This window comes from Elephantulus edwardii, unplaced genomic scaffold (genome assembly GCF_000299155.1).
Source record: "Elephantulus edwardii isolate Elephantulus edwardi_28Jun2011 unplaced genomic scaffold, EleEdw1.0 scaffold00166, whole genome shotgun sequence".
In the NCBI taxonomy this organism is placed as follows: Eukaryota; Metazoa; Chordata; class Mammalia; order Macroscelidea; family Macroscelididae; genus Elephantulus; species Elephantulus edwardii.
The window spans coordinates 707510-720046 of record NW_006399916.1 but is presented as its reverse complement, the minus strand read 5'-3'; the positions used below and the strand labels follow the sequence as shown (position 1 = coordinate 720046).

Below are 12537 nucleotides of genomic sequence, written 5' to 3'. Positions count from 1 at the left end.
CTACTTTTCTCCTCATAGGGCCCAGCCTCCCGGATAATCTGTTCTGCATATAGGTTGAAAAGGTATGGAGATAGGATGCATCCCTGGTGTACACCCTTCCCAATTTTGAACCATGTAGTGTTCCCTTGCTCTGTTCTGACGACTGCCTCCTGGTCCAAGTATAGGTTTTGCATTAGCATGAACAAGTAAATTAAATAAGTACATAATTTTGGAATTCAAAGACAGGGGCATTCGTGTGATTATCAATGACTATGGAAGGCTTCACTGAAGTGGGAACAAACTCCTCTAAAAGATTTAGCAACAGGAGAGGAAAAAGCAACACAGTTGGAAGACAAGGTGGCGGGATTTAACCATCCACCCAACTGTTCAGCAATGAGGAACCAGGCCTTGGGCAGAGAATGGGGATTCAGTCACAATTCACAGTCCTCACAGAGTTCCTAGTTCAGACATGGCTTTTGAGAAGTAGAAATTGGAGGAGTTTCCTAGCACTAAGGATGTGAAATTGGGCCAGCTGGGGGAGCTTCAGCTTGGAAGGGGAGAGATAGGCAAGCCATGAGCCCTAGTTCCTAGAACCAGCAGACAAAATTTTCAAGTGTAGTTTTCCCACCTGTATCTTGAGCACCTGCCACTAAGTTGTCAGGGGTAGCAAGAGTCGTGGTCTCTCCTTCAAAGACGTAAAGTTATAACCAAGAATGGGTATATTGAAAAGTGATGAAGCACAAGTGTAGGAAAATCACTCCTGAGCTGCCTTTCAGGAGAAGAGACATGATGCTTTACCACACATTGTAAGCCCCTTGTAGTTTGAATGTGGGCAAAGTCTCCAGCTGCATCTGGTTAGTAACAGTTCCCAGCCCCTCATTTCCTCAACAGCTTAATGAAACAATCTGCAGTGGCAGAAAGCTGTTGACTGGGCCTTTGCACAGAAAAGTCCCACTGACCAAGCGTACTTCCTCTCAGTTGTCATCCTTCCAGTGCCCACTGTAAACATCATTATCTTGTTGACACTTTCCTTATTCCTGGCTCCCCTCACATACACATACACATACACATACACATACACACTGCTATTTTTTCCGATTCCTAGCTGAGCCCTCTAGTGGGTTTCCAAGGCTGTAAACCACACAGGAGAAACAACTCATCCTTCTTCCAAGGGGCAGTTGATGGATTCAGACCTCCAGAGAAGAAGGTAGGGCTTAGTAGCACACCGTGCCCCCAGAGCTTCCTTTATTCTGACTTTAGACCTACACAACAGTGTAACTTTTGCCTACTTGTCTATCCCATTACTTTTAAAAGTATCTTAGGGGTAGAAAGCCTGACATACTTACTTCTGCATTTCTACAGAATTAAGATCATAGTAGGTACTCTGTGAGTTTTAAGGGGAATATGGACTACAGTGGTGGCAAATGGTTTTGAGAATGAGGTAGTACTGCAAATGGCTCTTGAAAGATTGTCAAGAGTTTGATAAGAAAAGCAGCATTCATATGGCAAAGAAGAAAAGCTTCCAAGCTAGGTATCCATTGGGTATAAGACTGGCCTGTATAGATTGGGAAGAGCTAGAAAGAGGGAGGGACCGGTTATTTATGGAACAGCTTCAATGGGCCAGAGCTATGCTAGAAACTTTAGAGATATTCTCTCAAGAAATCCTCCAAACAACCTTACTATTTTAATCTTCAGCTGAAAGGTTTTGTTACATTCTGAAAGTCACACAGGTAAGAAGTGAGAGAAAAGAAGGGAGCCCCAACCACAGTTTGGCTTCAAAATCCATGTTCTTTTCATTGCACTATGGTAAAGAAAAAGCTCTGAATTTATCAGATATCACAACTCTCCTTCATACAAATATAATCTGTTAATCCCTTTGCTATAAAAATTATAGAATCTTTCTAGTCCCTTCACTGAGCTCCGTGTGCCCTCTGCCCCACAATGCCAATTCTGAGCTCTTAAAGGACCTGGGCCACTAGAACTTCAAGAGCTAATTGTGAACCTGACACTAGGTAGCTCCCATCTCCCCTTGAAGGTCAGGTCCTCAGTGAAGGAAAAGTCTTCATCAATCTGTGCAATGACATCAAACCCTTGGAGGACCTGCCTCTGGTGCAGAAGGAAAGTCTGAATCATAGCTATCATGTAAACTGTGGCTGTCAAGTAAGACACTGTCCATTTTCAAGACCTTTTGGGTATGAGGGAAAGAGTCTTGAGTTTTGCAACAAGTCCTTCAAACATTCCTTCATTAATGCATGCATTCATGGGCCATGGTCTTGAGATCTGCCATATTAAGTTGTTGTTGTTGTCGACTGCCTTTGAGTTGAGCACAATTTATAGTGACCCTTAGCAACAAAAGGAAGCTCCTCTACAACTATTGACATTAATCAAATTCATAGTTCCCAGAGGCATATTATTTAGGAAGTGGATGCCATTCCTACTTCCAAACCTGTCACAATATGTTATTGTTTCTATGTGCCATTGAACCACCTGCAATGTACAGCAACCCTATGTACAGCAGCTCTGAACTCTTCCCTGTCCTGAGCCAGTCTCACTTATTCCAACACACCAAACTCCATTGCCCCAATTACTGTATCAATCCATCTCATGCAGGGTCTTCCTCTCCTGTGCTCTCCATCCACCCTTCCGAGCATGATATCCTTCTCCAAGGACTGATCTCTCCTGGCCAAGTGCCCAAAGTAAGTGAGGTAGAGCTTCAAAATCCTAGCCTCCAAGGAGAGACTTGGTTTCACCCTCTCCAAGACAGATTTACTTGTTTTCTTGGCAGTCCATGGTATGTTCAAGACTCTCCTCCAGCACTACAACTTGAAGGCATATATTCTTCTGTCATCTTTGGTCATTGTCCAACTCTGAAGCATATCAAATAATTGAGAAGACCATGGCTTGGATTAGGTGAACCTTTGTATCTAGACTGACATCGTTGCTCTTCAGCACCGGAGAGAGGTCCATGACAGCAGATTTTCCCAATGTAATTTGTCTTTTGATTTCCTGACTGCTGGTATTAAGAGCGTTGATTGTGGATCCAAGCAAGCTGTAACTGCTAAAAACCTCAATCTCTTCTCCATCTATTATGGTGCTGCCAACTGGCCCAGTTGTGAGAATTTTTGTCTTCTTGATGTTGAACTTCGATTCATATTGAAGACTACAGTCCTTGACCTTTTGCATCAAGTCCTTCAAGTCTTCTTCAGTTTCAGAAAGCAAGGTTATATCTGCATTTCATAGGTTGTTAATGAGTCTTCCTTCAATCTTGATGCCACACTCTTCCTCCTCCTAAAACCCTGCTTCCTGAATGATCTGTTCTCATACAGATTGATATGGTTCGGGGACAGGATGCATCCCTGACACACTCATGTTAAGTAGGGGATGGGAAAATATTGTCCCTGACCTTAAAGTACTTAGCATTTGGCTGGGCAGGTTACCATACAAGGTTATCAGACTGAGGTAATACAGATGTCATCTAAATACTGTTCACCACTTGCCAAACCTTATAATAACAACTTTCTAACAAGAAATTTAGTTTTCATAAGGAATTAAGAGTTCCATTTTAAAGTGAAGGAAGTAAAGCTATAGGTATTGAAGTGACTTGCTCAAGGTCAATGGAAGAGTAAGGACTCTGAGGTCTAATGACTCTGGAGATGCCATTAGAGAGGAAATATTTCATGTAGGAATACAGAAGAAAGATAAATCATCAGCAAGTTTGGGAACTTCATAAAGCAGACATGCTTCAAGAGGCAGAGATGATCTGAAAGGGACTATAAGATGAGGAGACTTGAAGACATACGTGCTGGAGAAGGAAGTGCCTTGTCTATGGAGAGCCCTCTTCTCACACTGCTGTCACTGACTATGAGTTCCAGACCACCTGCAATGCCCTGCACAATCTTGGCTCCCCACAAGTGCCCCTGGACATAGTGGCTACTGCAGGGGAGCTCGGTAGGTATTAGGTCCAGCACTGTCCGTGTGAAGCATGCTGATGGCACCTGTATTTGGTCCCAGAGCCACCTGCCTCTCAGGATGGAGTTTGTGGATATCATCCAGCCTTAAGGACCAGTGGTTGTTCACAACATTGCTGAGTGTTCTGAAGATCAAACTAATTCTTGTCTGCAGATCTATGACTATCACCATCCGCTTCATCCCTGTTAGAGAGTGAGTAGTTATCAAATGGCCAATTTTCCAGGACTAAGTCAATGGATAGGGGTAAGTTACATTTTGTATCCAAGACCCCAACCTGCCAAGAACTAGAGAAGTTCACATGACTTTTCTGCCCCATCCTCAACTCTTCCTCCTCCCCCCAGCCCCCGGACACCCATGAGTCTAGCTCGTGCCTTTTAATGAGTGTTTTCCCTTGATCTTGGCTCAGTTTATCTGCCAAAGCCAGTATTAAGCCCCTTTTTTTCCCTAAAAAAATGAGTTTTCGTTTGTATTTCAGAAAGTGGGGGACAGTGTCATTAACAAGCTGATTTTAGAGAAAATAATTACATACTCAATCCTCCTGCCTCAACCCATCCTGATCCTCAGAGACATTCTCATCTGTTTCGGGGAATAAGTAGGAGGCAGAGCCTAGAAATGGAGATATAGAAGGGTCAAATTCCCTCCTCATGTAAATGTCCTCTATGTTTTTCAGAGTATCCTCTACTGTTGTTGTTGTTATGTGCCATTGAGTCACCTGCAACTCATAGCAACCCTATGTACCACATCCCTAAACTCTGCTCTATTCTGTGCCATTTTTTAAAAATTATATTGAGTTGGTAGAATTCTTTTGCACATACATTTTGGGTGTCTGGTACAGTCAACGGAATGTCTCTCTTTGTATGTAGTTTCCATATCCTTTTATATGGTATAGGTTATGCCTACACAATCAGTCTCTTCTAAGTATGAAAAACGTTTGACATTGTTCTTCTAAGATCCTCACAACACCGCTGTGAGGTAGGTGGTATTGACCCCATTTTACAGATGGGGAAATCTAAGCACAGAAAAGTAAAGAAAGGTAAAGTGGCTCTTTGTGGGCCTCTGGTGGGACTGGGCGGTCGTGGGGGGAGGGGGGCAGTGGTGCCGCCTTCACATTCACACTTCATTGGTGCCACTGCAAAACTGAACGGCAAAGTTTCACACTGAGACCTGGTTCCGAACCCACTCCAAACCAAACAAGTTTTTCACCTCTTAAAGCTTAATAATGTGTGACTCATACAGCCAACTACTCTCTCTCCAAACTTGGGGGTCAAAATACTGACTTAAGTAGAGTTTCTTGCTCAATTTAAGATTTCTTTTCATGAGTTGGTGGGCTTGAACATTACTTGTACTCACTCAAACCCTTAGGGAAAAGAACAGTTTGAAAGGGCATTCATTAAGAACTACAGGATGTTGAGAACAGGATGTGGGACAACATAGATAAGAGATTTAAAGTGAAACACAATTTCCTAAGTGGTGGTCAAATGAGAAAATCCCAAACAAACAGAGTGGTATTTCTCATTTTTTTCAAGATACCCTACAACTTGTTGGCTGAAGATAAAGGACACATCTTCGACACACCTGTCGCTGATAACCAGTCCCCCTTGAAGCAGAAGATCCCGAATAGCCCAAGGGGATGGAGGGAGGGTGGGGCCTACTGTGGTAGGTCCCACTAATGTGTGACACAAAGCCACCCTGGGCCAGAGCATCTAGAGATGTCTATGCATACTTGCTGACAAGTGAAACTGGTTGCTGTGAACCTGAAAGGAGCCTCCTTGGAAGACGTATTCTTAGAACAAATAGATATGTAAATACAGTAAAATACATAATTAGCCAAAGCATCTTAGAAGGAAATATCTTGAAAAGTGAATAGGTGCTCATGCATTTGAGGACTGAAATAAACTGGTTCAAAACTGTTCTGTGTTGGGATTTCCTGTTAAATGGAAGGGGTTAAACACATCTCTAACGCTAATAAGCTGGGTGCACACTTTCTGCCACAGAAGCATGGCTGACAGCAGTGGCTCATCTCTCCCGAGGAGTCTCTGTCTTCATATGGACACGTTCTCCTGGGAGCAGTGAAGGGTTGCTGTATTGCTGTTGTCTGCACCTTGCTGGCCTCTCATAATCTGTGTGACCTCGACCCAGCATCAAAGTGAATCACTTCGTGGATCCTCTGGTCCTAAGGCCCTCTGACCATTTGGTCTGGTGTGACATTCCAGAAGAATTACATATAAAATGATTAAGGAAGTTCCTGGAGGGGGACCGGCCTTGGCCCCTAAGAGCTCCACCTTGATGCCTTTGATGAAAGGCAGGCATGTGGGCACCCTCTCCTTGTAATCCAGGTACTCTTCTTTGAAAAAGTGGATCAGGGGGATCTCTTCCTCTTCGGTTTGGTATCCGAAAAACCTCCAGACAGTCATGGCATAGGCCACCGTGCAGATCGGGTTACAGAGTATTCCAATACTCCAGTAGAACCAGCCAGGGTAAGAAGGGTGCAGGGTGCCGGAACCAGGCATACACCCCGTTTGTCAGCAGAGTGCGGGTGTCTGACTTCCCATTCTGCACCACGTGGTTGAAGCTGGAGCCCACTGTAAACATCTCCGCTTTCCTCAGGCACTCCCCCAAAACGACCATCAGCAGCCCTGTGGAGCTCTGCCAGGTGATCTGCTTCAGCTCTGGCCAGAAGATATTTTAAAGTGTGAACTCAGTGCAAGAAGAAAGGGCTGCTACAATGTGCCCCAGACCGGTTCAGGGGAAAAGAGTCCAAGGACAGACTTTTGGGATTGTTGACCACCATCACTAAGTATTTGGAATGGTGGACTAACGACAAGGAGCACATGTATTAGCCAATGTGATTCCAAGAAGACTGGCTAAAAGTTAGCAGCATGCCACAGCCAAAGACAAAACCAAGGAAACATGCTTAAATGGCTAGAGCGGCGGCCGGTAGGGAAGCAGTAGCAGCCTGTTAAGCTCAGCTATGTAGAGCGCCAGCCCGGTGAGGCCCTGTAGGCTGGTGCGCCTGAGCAGCGGCAGCGCAATCACCAAGGCTCCCAGCAGAAAGGTGGCGAGGCTGAGGCGTGCCTCCGAGCCCGCGGAAACCGTACCATGCAGCCCGCCATGGTGCAGGGCAAGGTACAAGCAGTCAACAAGGGCAGCGGCTGTAGCTCAAGGAAACCTGCAGGCCATGCCTGCGCTATCCTGTGCCAATCTTATTGTCTCTAACACACCTATCCCCATTACCTCAGTCACTGAATCAATTAATCTCATTGAGGGTCTTCCTCTCCTGCGCTGTCCCTCCACCCTCCCAAGCATGACTTCCCTCTCCCAGGAGTGGTCCCTCCTTGCAACATGTCCAAAGAATGTCAAACGGAGCTTCAGAATCCTTGACTCTGAGGAGCAGCCTGGCTTCACCCTCTCCAGGACAAATCTGTTTGTTCTCTTAGCAGTCCATGGTATATTTAATACTCTTTTCCAACATCAAGCTCAAAGGCATCAATTCTCCTTCTATCATCCCTAGTCATTGTCCAGCTCTGTGATGCATAGTAAGTGATTGAAAAGACCATGGCCTATATCAGGCACACCTTCATCCCTAGGAATAAGGCCCCAGGAATAGATGGAATACCAACTGACATATTTCAACTAACAGATGCTGCCCTGGATGTGCTCACCAAGTTATGCCAAGAAATCTGGAGGACAACCACTTGGCCAACTGACAGGAAGAGATCTATATTTGTTCCTATTCCAAAGAAAGGTGACCCAATAGAGTGTGGAAACTATAGAACAATATCATTGATTTCACGTGCAAGCAAGATTCTGCTTAAGATTATCCAAAAATGACTGGAACAGCACATCCTCTACTGGATTACTAATATCTTTGTTCTGACTTCAGAATTCTTTTTTTATCCCAAAACATTTTTTTCTTTAAAGAATTTAAATCCCCCACCACCTTGTAACTTTTCATCATCCCAGAAACAGCTTATGAAATTTTCTCAAGGGAAAATCCTGGATATGGGATGTTGTTATTGTTGTTGTTGTTGTTGATTGCCATCAAGTTGAGGTCAACTCATAGCGACTTTATGAACAAAGATCTAATGCCTTTTCATAGTTATCGTTGTTTCTCCAAGTTCATTGTTTCCAGAGGCACGTGGTTTAGAAAGTGGATGCCACTCCTGCTTCCCAACCTGTTTTACAACTGGGAGCTCCACCAAACACTGTCCACAATGGGAAACCATTATGGTATTTAATATCCCCATGGCACAAGGTTCAGCATCATAGCAAACCCAGGTTATCTCATACAGCACATTGACGAAGAGTGATGTGCAAAGTGGAAGAATGTTCCTCCAGATAAAATAGCACTAGTCTCATTTAGCAGTGGCTATGAGCTACCCACCTATGACTTACAAAGTAAGGCCTGGTGCTTGTGGAAACACCCCAGTCCCAATCATGCGAGCCACACCCATCACAGGATGTGACAGGCCAGCAGTGGTCAGTCATAGGGTCCTTTTGCAGTGCCAGCAGTCTGGGGCCAACTGGACATTAGTAGACACATTGATCATGTAGCTCATGCCCCAGGTGTGCACCTGAGGGTCCAAGGGCTCCAGGAATCTTCACGTGATCACGTGATTTTCTTCCGTTTCCATGTGTTTTCTTTAACTTTTTTTTAAAAAAATCTTTATCTAGATTTGGCAGAAAATTTTTCAGAATAGCAAACTGATTGCTGGAAAAGTCTTTTCCTTCCTAATTTGGAAGGTTTTGCCCATGGCCCTCAGGCATCCCCAAGGATGACCGAAAATCCCATGTCATTATCTTGGGTTTTGGTAGACACATATTTTCTCATTGAAGCTAGCAGGATTTAAATTTGGTTCCTAAGTTCCTCAAAGACATACCCTAGATCTTCATTTTGTTTATATTTAGTATTGACAAGCTCGAATGAAGCTTTACCCTTTTTTCTGCTTTTGATTGATCTTTAAAGAGCAAGTACATTAGCGAAGTTTGCTCTTAGTTTTAACTTTCAGGTAAGTATTATTTAGAAAACAGGAATGTTGTGTCAAATGTGAGAATAATTACCCATGGTGCACAGTATTTGGTGGAGCTCCCCGATTAAAATAAGCTTGGAAGCAAGAGTGGCATCCACTTCTGAAATAGCTTGCTTCCAGAAACCCTATGAACCTGGAGAAAGGACAAAAATTATACAAGTGTCCAGGTCTTTCGTTCATAGGGTCACTATGAGTCACCTATGACTCAATGACACTTAACAACAAGTGTTGTCAAGTTGAATATAACTCAGAGTAAGCCTTGCACAAAGGACCTGAAATTTGTTCTATAATTAACATAATTTCTGTACATAAATAAGAGAGTTTGTAAAGTTTCCAGAGGCATCTGGTTTAGGAAGTGGATGCCACTCCTGCTTCCCAACATGAATCAGTCTGGAAGCTCATCTAACCATTCTACATAATGGGAATCATTATGGTATTTGACACGGCTATGGAATAGTGTTCAGCATAACAGCAACTCCAAGTTGTTCGGTACAGCAAATAGACAAACGACTGCTGTGTCATATAAAGAATATTCATTCGAAAATTAATAAATTTGGCCTGAGGGCTGCAGCCCCAAGGACCCTATAGGATTTTAAAGTCACACCCACAAGCGGCCTCCACTTTTACTCTTCATCTAAGGCTGGAGGCCACCCACTTTTTGAGAGAGAAAAAGAACAATAACACATAATAAAACAGACCCCAGAAATTTCCCTTGCCTGATTGCCACCAAGACAAGACTGCCACTGAGACATCAGCCAGCCAGCCATAAGGACATTTTTAGGGGCAAACAATTGCAAATGATTAAAATTGTCATTGTTTTCCAATGGTCAGCACTGTACATGTGTCACAGCAGGTAAAAGGCCAGCTTTGGTCTTCTGGAGACACCTCTCTACCCCATCCTGAGCACTCCTTTACCACCATGTCCTGGATTCCCTGAGTGATCTAGGCAGAGGCCCCTGAAGCTGTTCCAGGGTGTCTGAAAAGCCCTGTTGGCCTCAGAGGTTTGTAAGTACAGGGACTTAAAAGTCTACTTTTTCCTTGGGGAAGCTATGGCAAAGATGAAGGAAACAGTCTGTCAAAGGCCAAGGTTGTTACATCATCTTCTCTGAGTGGTTTGCTGATAAGCAGAGACATACACAATGTGGCAGAAGACTCTGGATTCACACACACTGTACAAGTGGAAATTTTCTTGGAGAAGGGAGTTCGAGGCAAACAAATATGATCACACACATGAGCATGAATAATCATGAAGCACGCACACTTGGAAGAGAACCTCCACTGGTGAATTAAATAAGACCACAGCCTGACCACAAAGGCCTAGTGCAGTGGGTGTGAGGAGTCTGCAGAAGAAGGGATTCCGAGTTCCAGGTTGTCAGAGGAAAAACATTAACAGCAGCTTCTTTATCAGCCAATCATCTCAAGTCTTACCACAATCTGGAAGAAGCCAAGGAATGGAAGAGTCTGGGAAATAGTAGCAGGAACAATATCTTACACAGGGGAAATGCTGCATATTTTCCAGGAGGTTAATTCTTAAATGTATCTCATTTAATACAATATTAAGTATCAAAGCAAGGGAATAATTATGTTATGCCAACTTGACTCTCCTCTCAGGAAGCTGGAACATGTTGAGAGAATGTAACTTATTCAGTGGCAAGGGCAGAGCGATGGCTAGAACCCCAAACAGTGTTTGCTTACTTTCTCTGCTTGATAAACTTCTCTGTTTTCTGCTCTTTCTATCCTATCTCCAGATATGAAGACAAACTAAAATCCAGCCACTCCAGCCTTAAAAAAGAACTCCACAGTCCAACCACAAAGGAATCTTTGGGGTTGACATGCTGCGGCTGTGACTAGAATCCATTGTCACTGTGTGGCTAAGCTCAGAAAGGAAACATCAGAGAGGCCAAACCCTCCACCCCGCTCAGCCACCTACCATTTCTTTGTGGTTGGGATAGTATGTCTGCTCAATGAGGGGGAACTTTTCTCCTCCCAGGGACTTATAGATGGCCACCATCTGGGCAAACTGAAAAAAGAAAAGCAAATGTTTACGATTATAACAACTTTGGGAACATGTAGGCAAAATATTAATTCACACACAGAAAAATTATTGAGTATTTGCTCTGTTGAGAACTTTGTGCTAAGTATTTAGAAGATATAAAACATAGTACAGTTTTTATCCTCAATGAATATGGTTCTTATCCTGAAGGAACATACTGTTCAGTTGGGGAAAGGAGAAAGATAACATAAATTGAGTATTTGCCCAATTTTAATAGTATTTATTTAGTGTTCATAGAGTTTTCAAAGGCCTGTTATTTAGGAAGTAGATGACCCACCCTGCTTCCCAGTCAGTCTTAATCAGGGAGCTCCAGCACAATATGTCCATGATGAGAAACCCTTATGTCATTTGACACACTAGTTGGCACAGATTTTAGTATCACAGAAACCCCAATTTATCTCAGTACAGCAAACTGATAGACAGGTGCTGCACCACTTAGACCAATGCTCTCTCCAAACACAATTAATACAAGGCCCAATGGCCAAACCAACTTTAAAATACAAAGGCCTGTCCACCAGATCCTGTTTGCCTAAACAAGAAGCTTCCCACTCACAAATGATTGTAAACAAAATCAGAAACAGCCAATCAGCTTACACTTGATTGCTAACATAATCAGATATGTCCAGTTTACACCCAGCTTTAAAGTAAATTAGAAAAAATGGGAAGGGTGGAGGGTCGGCAAAGGAGAGGAAGACCCTCACCCAGGTGAACTGACATGGTGACAGCTGCAATGGGCTCTTGTGTGTCAGGAAGTGTCAAGCTGGCACAGGATAGAACAAGCTTCAGATCTTTTGATTACAGGGTGCTTGACTTGATGGCACCTAACAACAACAACAGTATTTGCCTCAATCCTCCCATCAAATTTGTGAACTAGGTGCTCTATTATTAGTTTACATATGAAGCTTAGAGAGAGTAAGTAACGTGTCTAAAGTCACAGTATTTCAAAGAAGTGAAGCTGGGGTTGAAACTTGGGATGTTTTTCAACCCAAGAGATGATGGCAAGAGATGAACTCAGATAGGTATCGTGGGGTCAAATAATGGAAATTCAAATGCTAAGTAAATGAACCAACTTTTCCTATATACAATATACAATCCTCAGTCTGAGCTGCAATGTCATGACTGGAGTTGTTTTTCAAGAGGAGTTAGATGATTTTTGAACCAAAATCTAAACCCACTGCTGTTGCGTGAGGACTTTCATATGGGTTTTCAGAGGCTGTAAATTACAAAGGAGGAGATGACTCATCTTTCTCCCATGGAACAGCTGGTGGATTCAAACAGCCAGAGAGATGCCACCTTTAATTTAGCAATGCAACTCCCTAAGGACTACCCCACCAGAGTTCCTTGTGAGATACACAAACTCATTATTTCTGGGATTTACTGGCAATCTAAAGATTAAACTTGCTGTACCTTCTCCTATGAGAAACTAAAACATAGTGAATGAAGTGGTAACGTGCTCGTACTTAATAGTGTGGCTTAAAGGTCTTTGGCAATAGTTAGGTCCCTTCC

General features: G+C 43.4%; 2 protein-coding genes and 1 pseudogene across 3 annotated transcripts in view; 1 reads left to right on the top strand and 2 right to left on the bottom strand.

The window, feature by feature from the left end:
• Positions 1-4038, top strand: part of TIMP4 (TIMP metallopeptidase inhibitor 4) — a 7010-nt gene extending 2972 nt beyond the window's left edge. The window contains 2 exon segments of the mRNA XM_006903668.1: positions 2015-2171; positions 3852-4038. Coding sequence (XP_006903730.1) covers positions 2015-2171; positions 3852-4038 — 344 coding nt within the window.
• SYN2 (synapsin II) overlaps positions 1-12537 on the bottom strand; it is a 271323-nt gene that overhangs the window by 56438 nt on the left and 202348 nt on the right. For both annotated transcript variants that reach the window (XM_006895368.1, XM_006895367.1), the window contains one exon: positions 10909-10998. In XM_006895368.1, the coding sequence (XP_006895430.1) occupies positions 10909-10998 (90 nt within the window). The remainder of the gene's footprint in view (positions 1-10908; positions 10999-12537) is intronic.
• On the bottom strand, positions 6090-7061 carry LOC102852551 (annotated as a pseudogene).